At 55.1% G+C, this 23518-nt stretch overlaps 7 protein-coding genes across 7 annotated transcripts; 4 read left to right on the top strand and 3 right to left on the bottom strand.

Moving 5' to 3' along the window:
- Nucleotides 1–2034: 2034 nt before the first annotated feature.
- VDAG_05769 (uncharacterized protein) lies at nucleotides 2035–3984 on the bottom strand (the record flags this gene model as incomplete). The annotated part of the gene is made up of 1 exon (XM_009655166.1): nucleotides 2035–3984. The coding sequence occupies one exon, from the start codon at nucleotides 3982–3984 to the stop codon at nucleotides 2035–2037; it is 1950 nt and encodes a 649-aa protein (XP_009653461.1).
- A 614-nt stretch (nucleotides 3985–4598) lies between these two features.
- Nucleotides 4599–5757, top strand: VDAG_05768 (uncharacterized protein; the record flags this gene model as incomplete). Its single annotated transcript, XM_009655165.1, has 5 exons — nucleotides 4599–4689; nucleotides 4780–5176; nucleotides 5322–5339; nucleotides 5536–5581; nucleotides 5683–5757. 5 exons carry the CDS (start codon nucleotides 4599–4601, stop codon nucleotides 5755–5757), a joined length of 627 nt encoding a protein of 208 aa, XP_009653460.1.
- Nucleotides 5758–10864: 5107 nt separating this feature from the next.
- VDAG_05767 (uncharacterized protein) lies at nucleotides 10865–11996 on the top strand (the record flags this gene model as incomplete). The annotated part of the gene is made up of 3 exons (XM_009655164.1): nucleotides 10865–11116; nucleotides 11310–11672; nucleotides 11868–11996. 3 exons carry the CDS (start codon nucleotides 10865–10867, stop codon nucleotides 11994–11996), a joined length of 744 nt encoding a protein of 247 aa, XP_009653459.1.
- Nucleotides 11997–12576: 580 nt separating this feature from the next.
- On the top strand, nucleotides 12577–13465 carry VDAG_05766 (cleavage and polyadenylation specificity factor subunit 5; the record flags this gene model as incomplete). The annotated part of the gene is made up of 2 exons (XM_009655163.1): nucleotides 12577–13114; nucleotides 13197–13465. 2 exons carry the CDS (start codon nucleotides 12577–12579, stop codon nucleotides 13463–13465), a joined length of 807 nt encoding a protein of 268 aa, XP_009653458.1.
- A 191-nt stretch (nucleotides 13466–13656) lies between these two features.
- Nucleotides 13657–14208, bottom strand: VDAG_05765 (yjbQ; the record flags this gene model as incomplete). Its single annotated transcript, XM_009655162.1, has 3 exons — nucleotides 13657–13752; nucleotides 13806–13868; nucleotides 13921–14208. The coding sequence occupies 3 exons, from the start codon at nucleotides 14206–14208 to the stop codon at nucleotides 13657–13659; spliced, it is 447 nt and encodes a 148-aa protein (XP_009653457.1).
- An 863-nt stretch (nucleotides 14209–15071) lies between these two features.
- Nucleotides 15072–15714, bottom strand: VDAG_05764 (lactobacillus shifted protein; the record flags this gene model as incomplete). Its single annotated transcript, XM_009655161.1, has 3 exons — nucleotides 15072–15134; nucleotides 15210–15377; nucleotides 15439–15714. 3 exons carry the CDS (start codon nucleotides 15712–15714, stop codon nucleotides 15072–15074), a joined length of 507 nt encoding a protein of 168 aa, XP_009653456.1.
- A 464-nt stretch (nucleotides 15715–16178) lies between these two features.
- On the top strand, nucleotides 16179–17130 carry VDAG_05763 (uncharacterized protein; the record flags this gene model as incomplete). Its single annotated transcript, XM_009655160.1, has 2 exons — nucleotides 16179–16640; nucleotides 16726–17130. The coding sequence occupies 2 exons, from the start codon at nucleotides 16179–16181 to the stop codon at nucleotides 17128–17130; spliced, it is 867 nt and encodes a 288-aa protein (XP_009653455.1).
- Between the last annotated feature and the right edge of the window lie 6388 nt (nucleotides 17131–23518).

The raw sequence follows: 23518 nt of genomic DNA, 5'->3' as shown, positions 1-23518 counted from the left end.
GTGCTTGATATGTCGATCATCGAAGCAGTTGTTGCACTGCCATACTGGACGTGAACCTTTGCCGTGATAGGATCGATCGGACATTCCCCAATTGACGGAGCGAACAAAACCTTGCCATTTTCGTCCTCGACGTACGTGGTCAGGTCGAAAAGCCAGTGTGAGATGGCAGCGACGAAAGAACAGCTGGAGCCCCCAACAACAGTGATACGGTTGTGTTTCTCAGTGGTGATGTCGAAGACACCACGAAGAGCTTTTGCAACGTCGGCAGGCTCAGAGCATCTTTGTCCTTCTTCCTCTCGGCTAGGAATGGGGAGGTCGAGATCCATCATGCGACGGTGAACTTCGGGGAACGGCGATGCTGACAGCACTCCACTGCAAACCTTGACGAGGCTGCTGAATTGTTCAAGCGATGGCTTGTATTCTTCTGGAAACTCATACACCTTCCACAGGGCAGAAAGAATCATCGCCGGCATGCTCTGACGATGTACTTCGGCCAAACAAGCGCACAATGCGATGAGTTTGAGGCCTGAAAGAGTCTCGGTCATGATGCGAAAGAGACTTCGATGGCCGAATCCAAAGTAGAGGAGTTTCGATGCAATGCTTTGATACTTGAGCCTCTTAATGGCATCATCAAGTCTCTGAAGCCCACGTTCGGGTATCTCAAAGCGCGTGACAAGTTGCAACCCAGCCGCGTAAGTGAAGGGCTGGACTCCAGCTCCCTGGATCCGTGCCAGGATGTCGATTGTGAATTTTGGAACCGTGGTGCCAAAGGCGACCCAGTCGACAGAGCCTTGCTGGACGAACCCAACCTCTTGGGAGGGACCGGAGGCCATGATTTAATTGTGGTTGAAGGATAGGCCGTCAGTGAGCATTCCCTTTATGGTGACCATTGACCAAGATCCTCAACTCACTTGTTATGAACTTGAAAACGAGGAACACGGCTTTGGCTGTTCGAGCAGTAATAAGAGGGAGATGCTCAAGATACGGAAAGCAGGCGGAGGACGAGACCAGATGGGGGCGACCCAGGACCGGACCTCCCGTCAGATTATAAGAGCACCATGCCAAACCCTTCGGCCAGCGCCATAAAGTGCTGGGTCTCTTGCCACTCGTCCGGAGCTCACGACTTACTCACAACCACATCTCAGAAGGAGGGGCGAACTGCTTTCTCATAGGCGACAGCTCGCAGCCTGCTTCATGCATGCCTTGGCCCAACCACCCAGTCCAATAGTTGATAGCCACATGCCGAGCTGTATGCAGTTCCTCGCCCGGGCTGTCTGCGGGGCTCATCGTAGCTTGAATCACGGCCGGGTTGGCGGTTGTGTAACACTCCATTATGGTGGTCTTAGATATGAAGACACAAACGACGAAGATGAGCGCCTCGGACGTCGGTTGTCACTTTTGCGAGGCGGACTCTTGATCAGCGGGCCGAGATGATGTTCTCGGCATTGTAGAGATTTCGGATGAAAGAAGTCTATCGCAAGGCAACCACGTTGGCCTGCCTGTCCTTGTGTCAGCAAACCTTGTTAAGAGCTGAGACGGCAGTATCTTAGCCAACGGGCTACTGTGCCGAAAAGAACGACAACTATCTGTAAAGCTCGTGAATCAATCCATAATCAGACGACGCGCCTAGCTCCCCACAACAGATACGTTGAGGCAGTCACAAGATCCAAATTGGGAGCGGACATGGAAGAAAAATCAACTGCCGCAGTAGCAGCCGCTTGTATCCAGAGATTATTTGGTAGAAATAGCTTTTCCTCCGCAACGCCTTGCTCCTTTCCAGCTTTTGGAACAAGAAAAGCCTGAACAGCATGTGCACCTCGCCCAGCCACAACACCAGGTGATACCCCCCGGCCCTTGAGCCATGAAAAACCAAGACCACAAAGCGCCCAAGCCTCGGACCGTCCCCGTTTCCCCGCCTCTAGGTAAAGATAAGGTATTCCCGAACCTTTTAATCCTTTTACAGGCCGTCTATTGATGGCAACCTCCCGTGGCCCAGGTAGTTGTACACATTATAAACACTCATAGGTGTTCGCATTATGGCTGTCGTTGTGCCGCCCGGCGCGCCGCCTGGGCGTCCTCCATCATCATCCGCTCCGTCAAACTCCGCGGCGTGCCTGAAAAAAGTGCCTGGCCGACGCTCGCCCGGTAGCTCGCCAGATCACCTTCATCTGTGCCGGTATCACCGTCAAGTCCACCAATGAAGCTGTTGACGTCTCGAAGAGAGGCAGCTTGAGCATAGACCTGAGGATCCTTGACGACCGGCATCGAGACCGGCCGACCCCGGTATGATCCTACTGAGCCTGACAATAGGTGCGCCGGCACCTGCGGCTCCGCTCGCTCCGCTCTTGGTGGAGGGATCCTGACCGCAGGTGATGTTGAATAAATGACCGCGGGCCGATTTTTCGGGGTTCCACTTTCTTCGTCCTCCTCTTCGACCTCCTCCTCTTCCTCTTCCTCTTCTGGCGGCGATGCTGGCTTGACCGATGCCTTTGAAGATGAGAGGCCTTCGAAATCAAATATGCCTTCCTCCTCATTCTCCACCTGCGGATTGAATGGCTTTTCCTGCTGTCGAGAAACTGTGGCATTCAGCGTTGATGTTACCGGCTGTGGCTTCGGAGAGATGGGGGGCGATGTCTTGGCACGGGTCGGAGACCTGGACGGTGGTGAGCGGATTGCCTTCTTATTGGCAAAGGATTTGGGTTTCGCCATGGCGAGGAAATCATCGTCCGATGAGTCGGAGTCGTCGCTGGCTCTCTCTTCCCTTTCTGGTGGCGGAGACTTGAGGAATTTCTTCGTACGCGGAACAGTGAGCTCGGCAGCATCCTTTGAGGGGTCCGGTATGCTTGCTTTTCTTGACGGCGAGTTGGCAAGCGAACTGCGGCTGGATGAGGGCGAGGCCAAGTTGCGGGGTGAGCTCTTCTCAGAAGATGGTTCTGGCGAGTCAGCGTTAATGACTGTCCAGATTGTGTTGGCGTCCAGAGGAGTCCGGGACAGCGCGCGCAATGCCTGTGACGATGAGACTTTTTTCGGGGGCGGTTCGTTATCTTCGTCAGGGCCCAGTATGGCCTCGGCACTCATTGAGTCATCCTCAGGAGACGATTCAGGCTCAGGTGGGGGCACGCTGGAGGAGTGCAGCGAATGCGACAGAACCAGAGACACTTCGGATGTGCGGGGTGAAGATGTGGGCAAGACCTCGCCTCCCTCAAACTCAAAGCGCACTCTTCGAGGGCTCGGAGGAGGTTTGGAACCGCCAGTCGAAGATCGTCTCAGTGCGCTGCGGCGCACCTTGTGCTCGCCAGACTCGGACGCGCCCGAAGACGTGGTGTCATTCGTTCCTTTCCGTTCATGGTGAGGTCGGGCTGGCATTAACGAAGTTTGCGAATCGAGCGGTCGTTGCGTCTCGAGCTTGCTCTCCTTCCTACTCGTAGGCCCCATGGCCGCGGCTTCGTCGGAAGTGGCTGAGGCTGTCGTGAGAGGTGTGGACGGCATCGATGGCTTGGGGGATGCCTCCGTACTTTTGCTGAGCAGAGGGAGGAAGTTCGGTGTGAAGACACCCTGGAGGTGGACGTCGCGCTCGTCAGACGGGCTTGCCAGGAGGGGATTCGGCGAGGCAGGCTTGTTTCTGGTCGTGCTATCGTGCTCTGTATGGTCGGGTAATGAAGGTGAAAGCTCTGTCGTATTGGCAACTATGTTGGATTTTGCGTCTAGGTCGGCAGTGGTGGCGGCGGCGGCAATAGGACCGACGGAAGGTAACGAAACGAGATCGGCAAGTTCCAGCTTGGAACCCAAGGCGGGATACTGCGACAATGAAGCAGCGAGACCGTGGCGGACTTGGGTGGAGAGTTCTTCAGGAATGTTTTCTAGCAGGTCGCGCGAGTACCTCGTGAATTCGGCAGCCATGTCTAGGCGATAGGCGGCGACTTTGTGATCGAGCTGAGCAAGCTTCTGCTGCAGGTCCCCGATGAGCGTCGTCGCATCGTCCATGTTGCCAAAAGGGTGAAGGGAAGTAGGAACTCGAGAGACGCTGAGGGCGAGGGCGTGGACGTAGACTGGCACGGCAGGGCTAGGAGGCGGTGGGAGGGGGGGTTGCCAATGAGCCTAGCGTGCTCATGACGCAACGGCGGGATCGGTCGCCGGTCGCGATGCAGGATGTTTGCGTGGGACGTGGGATAGGTGTGGCAGTCACAATCGTGGGTGCAGCCCAGATGCCCTGCAAGGTGATCCACGGGTCAGATCAGCAGGTGACAGGCCGAGGGTTGTGGTGCTGTGCTGCGCTGCGCCGGGTATGGGGGGCAATTGGATTCGAGCGTTTGCTTGGGTGGTAGCTTGAATGGGGGTCTTCTTTTTCTCGGTGTTTCGGTTGGTGGCTCGATCAGGTCGGAGCGAGGTGCATTGGATGGACGGGACAGGGACGTCAGGGTGTAAGTGGGTGTGTTCGGAAGAGCGTCGTGTGGGTGCAGTGACTGTAGTGACTTTGTGGGCGTGTATGACGGTTGCGGCAAAGATGGCGTTGATCCATCCGGATGCTTGTGTTGGTGGGTGGTGGATGGAGGTGCCGATGCAAAACCTGAAGCGGGCAAGTTGAGAGAGGTGAGCAAATGCAGATGGAAGGAAAATTGATTGCTCGCTGGGGTTTGCCCTGCCTGTCTGGGCCTGCCTTCCTCCCTGGGTACCTAGGTAGCTACGTTAGTGAGTCTTCGCGCCTACCTCTCTATCTTACCTAACTGGTAAGGTAGGTAGGTGCCTAACAGAGGAGTAAGTGCTAGGGCCTTTGGGCAGGCACGAATAGAACTCAGTGCATCCCCCTGGACGGCTCGCTCCCTTCTACGCATGTTGGGCCTGGTGTGAGGAAATGGGCGACGGCCGACCAGGGCGAGGCGGGGACCGCGAGCGGTGGAGCCCCTACAGCGGTCTTCCAGGGCCTAGAACAGCACTTGCCCCTCTATAACCCACCCCTGCGCAGCTCTCCTTGCTCCGTCACTGGCACCTCCGGTACCCACAGCCTGGGACTGCACTTGGCAGGCAGCCCGGCCATGCCTCGTCTGGCCCAGGGCCTGCCTCCACCACCACAGTGCCAAGCCGATACATACAGCCGATCACTGCCTGAACATGTATCTCTGCCCTTGCTCGGCCAGCCAGCGAGGGAGCCAGCGAGCCGGCGAGGGCTGGGTTCTCGGTGAGCCACGAGCCACAAATGGTGCCATGCCCTAAGTTGAACTAGCGTGCCCGTCGCTCTTGCACGAGCTTGTCTCAGTCAAAGCTCAGCCACAGCAACGTTTTGTGCAATGTACATTGCATAGGTAGGTACCTATGCACAACAGGTTGGTTGTTGGAAAACGGTATGTATTAATTAATGTCAATTCTCGTTTGAGGTGCATGCCAACTCGGCCGCGTGTTACGTGCAAGGACTACCTCGTGACCATCATAATGAATTATTCGTCTTGCCTGTTCGGATTTTGGCTAGGTACCTAGTTATTTTGTTAGGTCGCATCTATCCAAGTTATTTGTGATAATGTCTACCGTACAAACGCCCAGGTCACCTCCAGGGCTGCTTCCTACCGAGGTCGAGAGATCAGTGAAGGTAAGCATTCCGGCAGCCACAAATGCTCCCGGCTCCCGGCCTCATCGCTTCTTTACCAGCACAAGATCTGGTAACAGCGATCCTCTACCGTGGTTCCCCAGGTGCTGCCCGATATTGTCTTTTGGCGGCACGAGTTCGAGCCATCATGCTGCGTCGCCGTCACGACACCAGCCTAGGAGCCACGCAAAACGTGTATTCGCGTCCCAGATATCAGCCTGACAGGGAGGAAACTTCTAAAGATGTCTGCCGGACTGGCATGGCTTTCAAGCAGGGTAGCATAAGGCCGAACCGCACGGAACAAACTAGTCCCGCTCAGGTTCTACGTCTTGGCGAGGTCACCGGCGCAAGAGGCGTTTGGTCAAGTAAGCCGGCTCGTCTATGTGCACCATTTTTGGGCAAGGTAGCTACATCATCCAAGACTCTCGTTCTCGAAATTTTGATGCGCTCACTGTAAGTTTCTCAGACCTACTACTTCCTTGACAAGCTTCTTTTTAGGCGAATAAGAACTTCTTCCAACGCTCCCAGTTGCCCGCTGGCAGAGCTATTTGATCAAGGAACCATTGGTGCGGGAGCAAGGAAATACTGACAGTGGGCAGTTGTCTCTAGGATCGTCTTGGCCACACGCAATTGCAATGTTGAGCCCCGACATCGCGTCAAGATGCGATCCTTTCGTCGGGGTGCCAGGGGAGTGCCGCCGAAGCAGTTCACCCTAGCACTCCAGGGCCCGGGCCCTGGAGATGCCCGAATGCTGCGGGCAATATGCCTTGTCTGCATCTTCAGTCGTGCTCCGAAGAGCCTTCTGGGATTCCTGACTCTCTGCTCGGTTACCTGCCATACCTTGAGCGTTGTGTCGAGAGATCAAGGCCTCAAAGTCGAAGACGCCTATCCGTCCGAGGATTCGGTGCTGATGCAACGAGGCTTCCGCCGACAGCTTCGATGCCTCTCGGATGTCTGTCATCAGCGCTTCAACCCTCATCAAAACTTCTTTGGTTTCCCCTTGAAGAAAATTAGAGCGTTGAAGCGCCTCGAGAATATCGCCTTGAGGATTCTTCCAGGACGGCGAAGACGGAGGGTTGGGGGACGATTTCGAGGTTTTGTCTCTGAGAGACATGAGCAACTGGTATATGGTTCTAAGCCCATGCCATACTACCAGGACAATGAAAAAATACATAAACAACAAAAGATAAAATCATATTTACACTAGCTGTAACTAAAGCTATAACTTTTATTTTTGGATGCAGCCGGCAGCGACCGCGTGAATATCGACGTTGGGCGTCATCTCGGGATGTGCAACAAAAGTACGTCTGGGGCTTGAGGAAACAAAAAGAAGACCGAACAAACTTGACGCAAGAAGACAGATATAATGCTGCTCTGGACGCTGCAATAGCGGCAGCTGCGTCGGCGACGCTGCTTCCTCGTCTCTTTGAAAGGCTGACAGAGAAGTTGCCATGGATGGCAGAGGTCCAGTACAGTCAGTCTCGAATTGGAGGTACTCCCAACAGCGGAGACGGGCTGCACTTTCCCTTTGTATCAGCAGGAAACAAAATCATGCCGTACACAGCTTGCCAGGAAGGAGCAAATAGGTAGCTGGTGGTAGCCAACTCCTTGAACGATGCAGGAGTAACCCATGTGAATACGAGTCTGTCTCGCGCTTGCTCCTTTTGCACCTGAGCAGGTGTTGGGGAGCTGTGCGACCGCTTCTTGCCACAAGTCTCTGACTGTCCCTTGCTTGTACTTTCGCCAGATGGCAACTGCCTGGTCCCGAGGCACTTGGCAGCCACGATCTACAATGAGAAGCCACGCGGGGTCGAGATGACTCGAGATATCACCTAGAAGATGATATGTCTGGATAGTGACTGTGACTAGTTCGGTGCCGTAGACCTTGTAGTCGATGTTCCAATCCGCCAAACACACTTTGCAGCCTTTCGTTGTCCGAATTGCTGCTGGACCAGACGGAGGTTGGTGAGGACTTGGGAAGTTGATTGCCACTTCCTTGTTGATCCACCGTCTCGGTGGATATCGTTCGAAAACGAAAACATGTTCACACAATTGGTGGCGTGCCTTAGCCAGATCGTTTCGCACCAAATCATTCCAATCTTTCCCCTGGATCTGGTGGGTAGCCTGGAGGAGGAGCTGGTTGTTGATGAATCTGGCTTCTAACGTGACGCGCCAGCTCGGAGGCGAGAGGCTGAGGCCTGTGCTGAATTTGGACGGATATCTATCCTCCCAACAGAGGTCGCTTGCAGCGATACCGATTGGCGATCCAAGTCGGTGATTGTTCGCGAGGAGGCGGGCAATCTGGTAACTAAGAGCTCGATTACCCCGGGTCCAAGCGTACAGTGGTAAGAATCTTCCTGAGCAGCATTCGGCCCGAAGGAAGTCTTGGTCGATGTGCGCCCCGAAGGCTGTGGTGAACTTATGAAGTATGGTGCAGTAAGAGCAGAAGCTGTACGTCTGGCCTACGTCGCGTTCGATGCGTTCGAGCAGGTCTTGCTTTTGCTGCCTGCAAAGTTTCTGTGGGAGGGGAAATATGTTGAAAAGGGTTTTGCAGCAGAGAGAGAATGCTAGAACATCCTCAGGTGCAAGCATGCTACCCACGATGAGCACTAATTCAACTGGGAGTCCGATGGAGGTTGACATTGGGCGGCCAATTTCCTTTTGGAGGTCGTTCTCATTACGTGCGCCGGCTCCTCGGCGGAACTTGTCGCGAATGGAGCGAAGTATAGTTGCCATCTATGGATGTCTGCAAAGAAATCGGATGGTCTCAGTTTCGATAGCAGAAGGGGGTCACCAACCGCTTAGAAATGGCTATGCCTATGGCTTGAGGAGGCGTACGCGAATGTCTGGTACGGGAGCCAAGAACCAACAGAAGTGACTGGGCTTCTTCGTAAAAAGTTTGCCAGAGGCTTTCAGGATTGAGTCCGACCCTAGCATGACAGCACGGCCAACTTCTTATATGTCAGTGCAGGCTATCGGAGACAGAGTCTTTGCTTGACTACCCTGACGGGTGCCGCCGCCGACGGAAGGGTTGGCGTCAAGGTTATGACTCCTAAGACCTTCAATGGTTCAGAGATATTCCTACAGTTGCGATCGGGAAAATATGGGATCCGTCAAATCATCCAAGGCCGACGCTGAGCACCGGAACAGGGGTTACACTTAAATTGCAAAATCACGATGGCACCGGGAGGGTACCGAAATGGCTCAGAGATGTTGTCTTCATCGGGGAAATCATCCCTGTGATTTGGATTCGAAGGAGGTTTGATCCAGGGTCATCGATGGGCTGAAAGGAAGCAGAGTCGCCCGCGAAACACGATTCCGCAAGAGCATCGAGTTGCAAGAAATGCGCTATCTGTCGCCGGACGGGGAGTTTCGCACGCCCGAGAATTGAGCTTCTTCTGGGAATGAGCTGAATTGAGTGAAGCAATGTCACTCGTATCAGAGATGGGATGCCGCAATGGCCCAACAATCTGGGTATGCTTGACAACCGCGTGCGAATCTCAAGGTGACCAGAGTGGCCAACAGGGGACAGTTAGCAAGCCCACCGTTAAAAGAATACGGCTGGCTGCAATGCATGCTGGCTTAACGGTGATATTTGTGCACGGCGGCAAGTTGGGGATGCTCAGCCACGAGCCTTTATTAGTGGAGCTCATTTTTTAAAAGCAGCGAGGCTTTGACAACCACGGAATCCAGATGGGGTCTAGTAAAACCTAACTCGGCGGTTTTTAGGAGTGCCATCCTTCCATCCAGCGTTCCGTCGTCCTTCGAAGGTAGGGCCAAATTATCCCACCCAACCCATCCCAGTGGCTACCCTGTCGCCTTTTGAACATGGTCCTTTTGCTTCAATCACATGTGGCGGCCGTTTCCGACACCCACTTTTGACAGTTCCTCGTGACTACGGTAGCGTCTGTTGAAAGCGTCCTCAAACCTTGCGCCTCCTTGCGCGTCCCAGTACAAACACCTTGACGGTGTCCCGGCAGTCCATCGATCTTTTGGCTCTGGCGCTTACGTCGTCCCTCCCCACGTCGCGACAAGATACGAGCTCGGCTGCTTGAACATCCAGCTGCTGGGGCATAGAGAGTCAAAGAGCTGGACTCTCCTGCTGATCAGCTCGCCACTGCCACGATATCACCTTGTCGCGAAGATCATGGATTCTCGGTCGTCAACCAATTGCCGTGGCACGCCTGGGGGTTGAACTCAAATTACCTCAACGGAGCCGTGCTTCCATGGGACGAACAGCCTTGGTCCTCTTGCGCCAATACATGCAGCGCACACCGCCACCCTTTGCAACCCACGGCCATCACAGGCGATGTTCGAAGGAGGGGCCGCATCGACCGGATTCGGTGGCTGGGTGGGGGTACGACCGGTAGTCGTTGTCTCCACCCGGAAGGGTCGATGGATGCCACCTCCGAGCTGCAGCGTGGGGGTTGGAGTTGATGCTGGACAACTTCTCTCGGCCGAATCGCGATCCGCCAGGCTATGAAGCGCCTTTTGTTGCGAAAGACCAGTATGGTACTCCTCCTGAATATGCTACTAAACACCAGTTGAGAATATGAATTCCTGATCTGATGGAGTCTTGGAAATATTGCGCCAAGAATAATACCAATTTGCGTCTGGATCAAACACTCCGAGTGATCACCACTGTCGCAACAAGGCAACGCATGTCACCCGGAGGACGTAGGATGGAATTTTGCCATTATTAGCAACCTGCGGCGAGTTGCTTTTTCAGACGATGAACAATTTGCTGGTTGTTCAGCTGCTTCCTGTCGTGCCGCTCACCCGGTATATAGTAAGACCTCTTCGTCCATGAGTCGCGCCCAAAACGCAGAGCCTGCAGCAATCTCCTCGCAGACGTGTTGAAGAATACCTACGGCCTCTGTTATTGAAGCGACCCATGATAGTATCCTGAAGACTGTTGTGAATCAATCGGCTGACGGTATCCTACGAACCACTGGGCCTTTGCCGACGCACTTCGCACCACAACTCACGACCTCTGCATCTATCCTAGAACTAGAGTTCCCGACGGTGCCTAGACAGCATAGTCATAGGTCATTGCAGGTCCTGTGATCAAGTACGTCTACCTCACTGAAATAACACGCATGATATGCGAGCCGTAAGGCAAACGAAGGAGTCCGGACCCAATTATTGCATTTTGCACGGATATTGTCCTTCATCCCGGCATCCCTTTTCTTCTTCGACCATGGTTGTATGTAAATCTTACTAACTTGACTTACTTCTCTGGCTTGGGGGTATGGCGCGACCTATGGCATCTTTCAACTTTACACTATGGAAACGCTACACCAACCCAAAGCTCAGGTCTCCTGGGTTGGTTCGCTTCAAGTGCTCCTCAGCTTCGTTTTGTGCACCATCTTTGGGCGTCTATCTAACGCCGCATATGGCCGTCACGCCGTCTTCGTTCGATCACTGCTCGCCGTCCTCGGCAGCTTCATGACGAGCCTCGCCAGCCGCTACTGGGAAATTTTCTTCGCGCAGAGCCTGTGCACCGGCTTGGGTCTCGGCTTGATGTTCACGCCTTCGGTGGCTGTCATAAGCTCCTACTTCAGGAGAAAGACGTCGCTGACCCGGACAGTAGATCAATAGCTATGCACGAACCGCAATCGGCTTCGACTCCAACACATCCATAGCTCTTCTCCTCACAACAAACGCTGCAAGGGTACCCGCGCGCCCACTAGTTGGATGGCTAGCGGAGACGCGGATCGGGCCGCTCAAGATGTTCGTCATCGGCCTGGTCTGCGTCGGCGGTATGCTTTATACCTGGATAGGTGTCCACAACCGAGTCAGCATGTACGCCTTCTCCGTTGTATACGGCCTTATTTTTGACGCTTCGCAGGGCGTTTTCGACGGATCACTGGCGATCCTAAAGAAAGATACAAGTAAGATGGGGACCCAATCCGGCATGGTGTGCATGCTGTTGGACTTTGCGACGTTAGCAGGGCCGCCTACCGCTGGTGCGATCATTGACCAGTCCAGGGGAGAGTATCTGTGGACTCAGATCTGGGGTAGAACAGTCATACTCTTGGCTGCAATCATGGCCATGGCGGCTAGGTGGTGGATGACTGGGTGCAAGCTGATCGTCAAAGCTTGGTGTTGCCTTCGTCGTACGTCGAAGGCTTAGGCCAGGCAATGCATGGAAGCATACTCTCTGCAGGATTCGTTCTGCGATAAAAATTAATAAGGTCGTTTTTCCCTTGTCAGCTTTGAAACACAACTAGCTGGTTTCGATAGTGGTGGTAACAGTGAGTGACTTTGGCATCGTGTTTTGATCTAGCCCCCGCCATGGCGGTCCGTCATGAACACTGTTGTGAGGGAAAGACAACAAGAAGACGGTGCCGAATACTATAATATCGAAACCGAATGCCATGAAAAATGTTCACGGCAGGATCCCCGCCGTATTTAGGGGTGTGAAGTCGTATTTTGTCCCAGGCAGCATTATGACCGTTTCGTTCCTGGTGATCAGGGGCTTGAGCAGGTATCGTAGAGCATGATAATCGTCATGAGATGAGTACACTGTCGACTCCCTAGAAATTAATCAGAGATTTTATTGCCTCTCCATAAACATGAATGATTCTGAAGGTAAGATAAGCCGAAGATGGAGTGATTGGCATGGCAGGTCTCCCAAGGCAAGGTGCCTGACTTGTGAGAGGGATGCAGAAGGTGAGGTCGCAAGTCGCCTTAGTAAGCGCGGACCTACCCCTGTTCGTGCGGCAAACGTCCCGATGCTTGGCGCTAGGTACCTGAGTATGGCGGGTGGGCAGCCTACACGATCGGTCGAAGTTGTTCAACAAGCCGAAACTGGAGCTTCGATCTGAAATTCCCTTCCCTTCAGTCCACAGACCTTGGCCTTTCCGTATTTTCGCCTTGTCAATATAGTCAGCTATCAACGTCACAGCTAGCGATCTTCAAGACAAGACCCTGAACACCACACGAGACCAAAGTGAACAGCAGAAGCCTACGAACCACCCGGTCAAGCCACCATCATGTCAACAATAACCCCCGAAGCACTGGAATCGGGCCAGCCGCCCGTCATTCCCCTCTCCTTCAACGCGAACCAACCAAGCACGATCCGACTCTACCCCCTCAGCAACTACACCTTTGGCGTCAAGGAAACGCAGCCAGAGGAGGACCCGTCGGTCCTCGCCCGCCTCAAGCGCCTCGAGGAGCATTACACCCAATATGGCATGCGCCGCACCTGCGAGGGCATCCTCGTTTGCCACGAACACAACCACCCCCACATCCTCATGTTGCAGATTGCGAACGCCTTCTTCAAGCTCCCAGGCGACTATCTGCGCCCCGAAGACGACGAGAGCGAAGGCTTCAAGGCGCGCCTGGACGAGCGCCTCGCCCCTGTCGGCCGCATCGGCGAAGGCGAGGAAAAAGGCGACTGGCAGCTCGGCGACTGTCTCGCACAATGGTGGCGACCGAACTTCGAGACGTTCATGTACCCCTTCATCCCGGCACACGTCACGAGGCCGAAAGAGTGCAAGAAGCTCTACTTTATCCAGCTCCCCAAGAGCAGTATGTTCCCTCTCCCGTGTGACCCTTGAGCTTGACACCATGCATCTGGCTCGGTTTGCTGACTGTTTCTCTCCCTCTATAGAGGTCCTCAGCGTCCCCAAGAATATGAAGCTTCTTGCCGTTCCTCTCTTCGAACTTTACGATAATACGGCACGATATGGCCCGCAGCTGTCCGCGATCCCCCACCTCCTCAGCAGATACAACTTTGAGTTCGTCGACGAAGACGGCAAGGTCGTCGCCATGACTCCCGGCACCGGCCCCCCGGATGGCTACGTCCCGACGACTAAGGTGCTGGCGGGCGACGACACGGAGATGGCAGAAGAGGTGAAGGAGGAGAACGGCACAAGCTAGGTGGACAGGCTAAATAGGCAGAACGGAAACAGTTGAGGCGACTGGAATCAGGCGTTTGGCGTGGAATATATCTGAGTGCACAAAAGCATAGCAGGACGTGCAATACCCCTGGTCTACCTGGGGAATACAATTTTTCATCCCCCATTCATGGCGCCCTTCGCACTACGCGTTACCTTACATCGTCCATTGCTTTACGCCTTCTGGCCTTGGATTGTCGCCATGAGCCTCCGCTGGTGCTTCGAGGCGCGGAACTCGAGATACCAGATGCCCTGCCATGTGCCGGTTGCCTACGACGAGAGTCAGTCTACAAGTAGTCAAAACTTCTGTACACGTCACTCACAAGCTTGCCGTCCTTGATGGGGATCGTCACGCTCGCACCGATCAGCGCACTCTTGATGTGAGCCTGCGACAGTCAGCAAAGTCCTTCAATAAGACCTCTCGAACTGGAGACTCACCGGCATGTCATCCGGACCCTCATCGTCGTGACGATACAGCGCCTCGCCCTTGGGCCCCGCCTCGGGCGCGATGCGGTCCAGCGCATCGCTCATGTCGGCCCGGACGTCGCTGTCCCAGTTCTCATTGAGGCTGAGGGCGCAGCTCGTGTGCTGCACGAACAGGTGCAGGATGCCGATCTTGAAGTCTTTGATCTCGGGCACCGCCTTGAGGACGTCGTCCGTGATGAGATAGGACCCGCGCGACTTGGCGGGGAGGGAGAACTGCTTCTGCGCCCAAGCGGTGGCCATGGTGGGCGTGGATGGCGGGGTATGACGTGCTGAGCTGGGAATACGCGAGTCTGGCGACAGGAGGCCGAGGAACGTGAACGGGAAAGTCCAGAGGTAGTGAAACCAGCCAGGGACAAGACAGATAAGAAACAGCACGAACAGAAGAAATGTTGTTTTCGAGATCTGGTGGTTGTCCATTGAAGAGGGCATATTTGGTGTTGAGCTAGAATGATGTAAGAATTGAAAGGTGGGGCATCTTGAATATCAGGACAACGTCCCATGCATTGCGTTGCACGGTCATCGGATTTCGACGGGCCAGACTACTCAAGAACTTAATGGTAGTCCGCTCTCATAAGATGGAAACAATAGATTCGGAATGCAAACTATCATGTTCTGGCGCACTGGTGGAAACGCTTGAACCATAGCACATAACCTATAGCACGGCCATCTTGAAGGTCCCCAATCCAGCAGCGACGCGACTTGGTCGACTGAGGTTCTCAGGGTACCTGTAAACTAGCTCATGACGCTCCGATAGATGTTCAGATCAGATGTAGACGACCCCTCCATGTGATGCAAGCGTGGTGCGAAAGCCTCACAGGGACCTGCTCAGTTCAAACTTCCCACATTCCCGAGCATCCAGCTAAGCTGTGTTGAGAGCAGCTTGCCTGAACAGCTGGAAGTTTCGACATCCATATACATCGTAGCAGGCTGACCAAGTCGTAATCACTGGCTGGTTCAGCCCTGAGAACATAGGGAACGGCAGTGGATGATTGGAACCATAACTTTGATTTATGTACACAATTGCAACACGACTCTATCGCAATCACTCCTCTTGCCAGCCAATTCTCTAATTGGACTCTAGTCCCATGTGCCGCACGCTTCATTCATGCGAGGGGGTAGGCGGTTTCGGGAAGAGACTCGAGGTGCTTGCGGTTGTGCTCATTGGCCTAGGCATATCGTCAGCAATCAGAATCACAGTAGGCCACCTGGCTACGTCGCGGCAGACAAATGGAAAGGCTCACATATGGCAAGCCGCAGTAGGTGCACGAGGCAATCTCAGGCTTGTCGGTGTTGATGAACACGCGCGGGTGGCCAGCGGGGCCGCCGCCACCATCGCACGCGACAATGCGGCTGTGCGTCCACCTCACGGGCTCCTCGTGAATGAAGGACATGGCGGACTCGGGTTGAGGCTGGTGCACAACGTCAGTACGTCGTATATGTGACAAAGGATCGTGTCGGGCCGTAGTTTACCTGGAGGTCGAAGTTGGACTGTTCGAACCTTGGGCCCGTCATGGCCTCAGCCCTGGGCTTCTGGCTGCGGGACCAGATACCAACGCGGTTGGGCGCCTGCTGGACGTCCCTGGGGACGGCATTGTCGGCTGTCTGAGGAGTGCTGGCCTCGTTCTTCTCGGTGACAGAGACGGTCTCGGTTGTTCGGGCCGTGGCGGAAACGGAGAAGGGGCGGTAGAGGGTGCGCAGCTGGCGCGAGAGCTGGGTAGTCGCCCGCCGGGAAGCCGGGAGGAGCATTGTGTCGATTGGATGTGTGGTCGACCTAGGAGTAGAAAGATATCGTCGTCACCCTCGCGGCGGTTGCGGTCGCTCGAGTTCGTGATCTTGGAGCTTGGGAGGTCTTCGATCAATTGGAATGGCTGCACTGTCATTGGCTCGGAATAACTGCGGCCAGTGCCTGTTCACATTGGCTCGTGCGTTAGGGCGGTCTGGTCGCATGCACTGAGATCTCGCGGCAGAATTATTTTGTCGGCCCAAGATCCCGCTCTAGCAGTTGCAGGTTATTGTTCATCACAACCAAGCAATTCTGTCTCGAGAGGAGAAATCGAAGGCGTCAACCACTGAACATCTGAGGCGACAAAGAACGCCCACGACTCATCACCAGAGGTACCCTGCGAAGGGGCGGACCCTGAGACGCCTGTGAGCCATTACGACTGCACACCACGAGGGCATCCCCGACATCGAACATCCTCCATCACGCCATGGCGCCCAAGGATGTGGCGCCCGAGACCCCCCCAAGCCGAGGCATCTCTTCGCGTTTGCTCACAATGAAGTTTATGCAGCGTGCTGCCGCCACATCAGAAACGCCCACGACACCCGACGAACCCTCCGTGAAATCCGGAACCACATCCTCCTCCAAGCGCCGCCGCTTCGAAAACTCACCACTTACTGGCGACTACCACTCCTTTGACGAGGCTGCGATACAAGCTGCCCTCAAAGAGCAAGAGGCCACACGACAGGCTGCGCTGAAGCTTCACAAGACGGAGCTGGCCGACACGAACTGGGTGCTCGACGGTTTCGCGAACAGCACGACCGCCGCGGCCCCCAGGGTGGTCGAGTACGTCAGCTTCTCCGAGATTGACGCCGGCGGCGAAGAAGACACGCCAAACCGCGCACAGGCTGGAAGGAAAAGGGTCGGCAATTACAAGACGCGTGAAGAGAAGGTTTGTCTCACTATTCGTTAGCAGCCCCCGGGGCCCGCCTCGCCTGTTCCGCAAATGATGCATGTACGCTAACACACCCTCGCAGCAGACGAAAGAAGACGCCTCATCGGACGAGGACAGTGATTCGAGTGACGAATCCTCAGACGACGGCCGCGACAGGCGGGCCTCCAAGACCTCGACACCACACAGGGACGACCCCCGGAGGCAGAGCAGCGTTCACCGCAGGGAGTCTGCTGGCGCGGCCAAGGCCAAGGAGTTTAGGGACAAGCGCAAGAATCAAAAGGTCAACCTCAACACCATCAGCTCAGTTTCTGGCAACGCAAGGTCGGGTCCCATCACGTCCATCTCAGGGGGCGGTGGCGGCGGCGCGGGGAGCAGGTCCGGTCAATTTAGCTGCCACTCGTGCGGCAAGACGGGGCACAAGGCCGTCGACTGTCCCAGCAGACGCAACGGTGGTGATAAGCGTCGATCCTATGGACGAGGGTCCTGATGCTGGGGTACCCCTTGCGTGCAGCGCCGTGTCGGCATCAATAGATGAGCTCTGGAATTATATGGGTATGCAACGGTGAACATGCGACCAACCCGTTCACGTCAGCGTTTGGGATCAGGAAGGTCCAGCAGCCCGGCGTGGGTCGATTTCATGAAATATATTGGTGTGCTGCGAGTCATCGCGGCAAATGAAGTAGCCTTGCCACATGTCGATGCTACCTACGGGTTTCGAGTCAGGCCTCATGCACGTAACATAGTCGCAGCTCCTGGCAGCCCCAGAAGTACAGACACTTCGGTAGACAAACAAAGATACCCCCTGTAACCACAAGAATACTCGTGCTGTTTTCTGATGTGACGCCAGGATCCTTCCCGGCATGACTCCCAAACGGGAACGCAATTAATATGAAGACGCCATTTCGAGCATCAACACCTTGTCAAGATGTTACAGAAACAAAATGGAAGGTCCGAGAGAAGCTTGCATCATGTTTGGAATACTCACATGGCTGGCGCAGTACTTCTACAACTGCCTGCCAGTAACACTGTTGCTTGGCTGGCACAGTCTCTATCTACATCAAACTGTCTTACCCCAACCATGATTCGACCAAGCCGGCCGAATGTTCATTTCAGAGAACCATGACCCTGCAACTGCAGCACTTGAAAAAAAAACTCCGGAATGTTTCGACACATGTATGCAGACAGAGACTGGTCCAAGGTGGGGGGTGAAAACGGGTTATTTGAGTTATGTCAGTCCATTGGGTGAGGATGCAGCCATGTCGAGCAGCAAGACACGAGCTTTGCCACTTTACCTCAAGGTACCTGCTTGTGCCTCGTCACCCGAAACCCCAGGTCACAAGCGGTCGATCAAAGACGGGACGGCCCAGTGGCCAACGCCCCCAACGCAGGTAACCCTGCCAAGAAAACGGCCGGTTGTGCCGGGCCAACTGGCATGAATGACGAACGACTTGTGGTGCTGCGCAGCAAACCACTCGGGGGGCGCCCACGTCGCAACGGCTTCAGGTCTGTTGCTTGTCGAAGGACCTGTCGAAAGGGAGCATTATCCAGGATCATCCCGAGTACCAGGGATGATTTCGCCTGTGGAAGCGAACCTTGACCACAGAAAGCCCCCGCGTCGATTGACGCGACTCATGCTCGCGGCGCTCCTCGTGCAGAGGAGAGAAGACTGTTGAACCCATGCAGCCAACCACTCTTGTTACTCCTGCTGCTGTTGCACTAGGGAGTCATACCTGTGGCAATTACAGAGCTCGTCGTCGTGCGACTGCCTCGGTATGCCGAGGTACGCAGCTGTACACGCGTAGTGACAGGCAGATCACTTACATCAATGGATAATACTCCGGATCCGAAAAAACGGTCGGGTAGATAGAATTTGAGATTCAAAGTGGACTCGGAAAAGGGAGGGGGGGCGGGCTCAATATGCTCCGTGGTCCGGCGACGATCTAAAGCCGCTGGCTTCGGGGCTGGGGCTTCCTTCGGCATGAAGAGACGATGCGACTGTATGGAGTGGCTTGGGGCTTGGGAGCAGCTAGTACGACCACCTTGACGCACGGGTCGCAGGGCCGTGGCATCATGTGCGCGGCCTCTGCCATGCCGTGCATGTTGCATCGCACGTCACCCCGATGTACAGTACCGAGGACAAGGTGAACTGGGCCGCCGGCAGATGAAGTGCGCCGGCAGAGTCTTCCAGCCCGGCAAGCGGGAGGGGGCGCTGAGAACGAAGGTGCAGCGTCGATCCAGTCGCTTGGCTTATTATGAGCACCGGGTGTCCCTACATGAGTTACCCAGTGGGGATGTACAGCACGTGTTCCACACTCCTCGTTGTGACAACATATGTCTGTGTGCAGGTGGCGGAGCGGAAGGATGCATATAAGAGGAGGTTACCGATACCTCGCCGAGCCTTCATGTCGAACCGCCCTGAGCGGCTGACGAGTAGCGAGCGGAGCAGGGCGAACCGCAGTCAAGACAAGGCAAAGGCATGGCAGCCAACCAAAACTTCCCACGGCATACGTAGCTATACTTTGGTAACCTCTGAGCCGCATGTCACCAGCAGCCCACTGCCCGTCATGCATCAGACTAGACGACGCTATATCGAAGGCTCTAGGTCACTCAGGTAGAACAAGCAATACATAATGTCGGGGTACGAACCGGGAGCGTCGGCCGCAATTGAGCTGAACATGTTACGGTTACATCAAGTCAGACTGTCATTAGAGATTGGCAAGGATTGTTCGAGTGATGACCGCAGGCTTCGTCTTCTGTTCCGAAATCCGTTTGGCCTCTGCTTCAAGGCCTCCAATCGATTCCTATCAATCCCGTCCTAGGGCCGGCAACTCTCCGCAGAAAAGGTTATCCCTGGCGACTGGAGATGGGCTAAGATTACGTGCGGACGTGGTGCAGCATCGTCATCTCCTCGACCGGCCATACAAAGACCACGGGGGGGTACTTTTGGTAGCTTTCGTTCTCCCCATCATGATACGAGCCGGGGACCTGGTCCCATTGCCCCAGACAAAGCTCCAAGCGAGCCGAGATGTGCACTTTGAAGCTGGGCGATCACGGCAAGCGGATTGGATCAGTCGAGGCGGAAAATGTACCGAGCTTCTAGAAGATGACTCGAGTAAGCAGCATGGCCCACTGCAGGCGGGGAAGCCCCAACATACCTCAGGCGGAAAGTTGCCTCTTTTGCGGAGAGAAAGCGACCTGGAGCAAGATCGGGTTCTCATGTTTCCACGCCGCCGCCTTCCTACTTTGTGATATTACCCCGAGCCGGCTTGCTTGGTGTCCTGATCGTCGAGTGCTTGCCTTCGGCTCCGATTGCCAGGAGCGCACCCAGTGGAAAGCGGACAATCTGGCTCGTGACCTCTATCTTCCGTTCCAGAAATCCTAGAACGTGGCAAAGGGGAGGGGAGGCGTTCTTCAGGGCCCGCTAAAGCATGACGACGATTGCTAGCAGGCATGCGTACCCGAGGGAGACTGGACTAATTGGTAGCGTCTGCACCAACACAGTCAAAGGTCATCTGCATCGCTTGCGCCTGTATCGACAAGGTGACATGCGGCATCCAAGACCGGTTCCTGGGATATCAAGGCGTGACGATGGCGGCATGCGACGCAAGACCACCCCATCCTCCGACGCCGATTTGTGCTGATACGCTCGCTAAATGATCGCATCTCGGTCTGAGAGATGCCCAGCTATCTCACATGACTGCCGAGGGATGGTCAAGGATAGGTTTTGAGCTTCTTTTGGGTTGGGAGACCGACTTGGCTCAACAGCCTGGCTGCTTGGTCAGTGGCCAAGGCTCCCACATGGCTTGCTCATTGGTGGCTTCGGGCTTATGCCTCAGCCTCGGGCTCCTCAAGCCGAATCAGACATTGCCAAGATGTTTCCTCCAATTTGTTTCATGCAGTCGCCTTGCATGGGTCATGACGGCAGCCTCCACATCGACAGGGTTGCGAAACATTTCGAAAGGTATGGCAGATGAAGCTGATGCGGACAACAGACGAGAGGATGCGCCTGCTGGGGCTCTTGGGATTATGTGGGTGGGGGATGTCGACGAATGCCTGGCGACCACGGGAAAGAATTGTCATGTGGTAGCCTTATTTGCAATGCTTTTGCGCGGTAGCGTTTCCTGGATGCGAAACTGTAATAACAGTCCCGACCGTGGCGGCCTATGGAGTCGAAGCAGAATCCAAGGAAGGCAGACTGCTCTCGGTTCGAATGAATCGACACCTTGAATGCAGCTGACCCCCACGATGGCCACCAAGGGTCTGAATGTTCTCAGATGCGACCAGATATTAATCTGTCTGTCGTGGATACGGTGAGTGGATTCGTATAGTACCATATCTTCGGGACAGGACGATGCGCGTTGGTGCCAATTTTGTTGTTTTTGGTAATCTAACCAGAGGAGTTGGGCGGCGGACGCTGTGTACATAATGCATCGGCAGACTCATGTGGCCTGTACATGATGCGATGACTGTTTGTTCGAACCGGGCGGACCCCATCTCGAGCTGCAGTAGATGGTTCAGTGGACCCATTGAGCAACCATGCCGTTGGTAGGGTCGGCGGGACTGAAGATATTGTTGATGAGTGGACAGCATGGTCGGCCAACACAGAAGGGTGGTGGAAGCTCGTTCGATTTGGCTATGGTAGCCCCGCTGGGATACGCCTCTCCCCTCTTTGGCCTACCAACCAGTCGCCTGCTTGGCCCTGCTTGGCCAGCGCTGTCTGGAATTGAGTCAAGCCAGACGGTCACGTTGCTGGCCACAAAAGCTTTCTCTCACCTGGCTATACCGCCGTCTTGGCGCGTCAATGGGGCCAGAGAAGCACAATCACAAAACTCGATGGCGGTGGTCAAGGCGTGTGACAGTCGGATGGCCTATCCATGCCTGCGTAGGCCCGGTCGTACCGCAAGTGGCCTTCAAGGTGGCGGGTAAGTCACCTCCGCAACCCGGGCCGTCGATATATCCTTGATCCCTCCCTCTTCCTACCTTGCTGCTTGCCTCTGGTTTTGTGCGTTCAGCTGCGGCCTGCAACGGCAGGGACCCGGCTGACGAAAGAGCACCATGAAATCCCCCCTGCAAATGAGTTTCAGATCAATTTACCTGTCCTGGGAGGATATCCACCACTCGCCAAGAGAGCAAGATTGTTAAATCGAGGCTGACGGTGCTTGATGGGCACTTTCTGTCTGATGCTACGCCAGAATGCCTGTCTGGTAATGTGTAACATGATGCTGCGGGTCTTCCCGCAAAGGCCTGTGTGCCGTGCCCTCCCTTGCCGTTCCGAGTGGGTAATTTCTTTTGCTTCTTGCTTCGCGAACAAAGACTGTTTTCTGCGCTTTCATGTGGGCATATGGGTTCCCGAGCACTAACGTGGTTGTATCCGAGAGAGCGCACCATACAAGCATCTCTTGTGTGAGTGGTCTTTGGGGAGTTGCAATTCGAAGCTCTCGTGACGAAGGAAGATAGTGATAGAAGGCACAAACGGTCGAATAAGGCGGCAACAACTCCCGGGAACAGGCCTGAAACAGGGAAGAGCTAAGGAGCTACTTCCTCCCGAAAAGTAAACCTTGAAATGTTATCCTCACCGGATGTACCGAGGTGAGGTACCTTAGGTAGGTACTTTAACAAGCCGACATCGCGTTTGCTCCTTCGTCAGACAAGGTAGGTGGTGCCTTGTCCTGCTCAGCGTTCTTCCCCCTCCAGGCGCACACCGCGGTCAGGTACTTATCTGGGCTAGGGCAGGTAAAAGACGAATGTGGTAGGTATATGACCACCCGCATCTTGCTCTGAATCATTCGCATCACGTCGACACATGCCAGCGTGTGTTGCCCCTCGCCGTCTCTTTCACTTCGTCAGAGTTGGGGCGTATGAAGTATTCTTATCTGCCTTGACTCAATCGCGTTTCGACCCTCCCCTAGCAGTCCTGAGTCGCGTCGGTGGCCCGCCTCGGCTCTCCCACCCACCAAGGTCGCCGCACCAAGTCCGGCATCCGAGTCACGCGTATAACGCCAGCCACACCGAAAGCGGTCTTTGCAATGCACCAGTCTAGCCTACACATTATGTCTGCCACGCTTTGCCATCCGGTGTAAGGTACCTTAGACAGGGACGCAGACCCCGTCAAACTTGTTGAGAGAGACAAGGGCTGGCCAAAAGGCATCGCAGCGCACACCGCTTCCTCAGACGATCGTTGCTGAGTACATATACCTACTTACCTGTGTCGCACCTACCAAACAGCCGCTGTTCGACCCTGCAGCATATGCTCCGGCACCGTGCCTTGCTTCCCCGGGGCACACCAAGTGACCCAGTATCCAATCCGTCAAGTCGTCGCCGAAGGCGCAGCGACTATTGGGAAGAAGAGAAGGAACTAGAGGGAAGAGACTCTCCGCCCAGTCGACCACCGAAGAGCGACCCTGATCTGTTCGACACGCTGCAACACAGAGAGTCTCCGTTTCTGGATCCCAACCCGTCGTTGATCTGAGTAGTACGGCGCCGGTGATACGGCGTCCCCACATGCTACTAACCCACGCCTGCAACCCAGTTTATGTGGCACAAGCGTCAGCACCCGCATCTTGCCAGCGCGCGCGACCCCCTCGGCCCCACCCCCCCCCCCCCTTCCACTCCCCAGGCCCCCAAGGTCCCCCAGCTCGTCGATGCTAAGCCAGCAAAAGGGTTCCAGGTCACCAATGCAGGTAGCCCAGGCCTCCACCAGACAGGGGCAGATCGGTACATCCTTTACTCATTACCAGGACCGCCTGCTGTTGTCATTCGGCTGGGCACGTTCTCTACCTAGGTATGGTGGTGGAGCAAGTCCAGGGTGTCCAGGGAAGGGAAGACACGCAGAGGTACTCCCAGGTACCGCAACCACCTTGCGTTCAAGGTACGGA

This window comes from Verticillium dahliae, genomic scaffold (assembly GCF_000150675.1).
Source record: "Verticillium dahliae VdLs.17 supercont1.11 genomic scaffold, whole genome shotgun sequence".
NCBI lineage: Eukaryota > Fungi > Ascomycota > Sordariomycetes > Glomerellales > Plectosphaerellaceae > Verticillium > Verticillium dahliae.
Note: the sequence above shows the minus strand (reverse complement) of the source record. Positions and strands in the feature narration are given on the sequence as shown.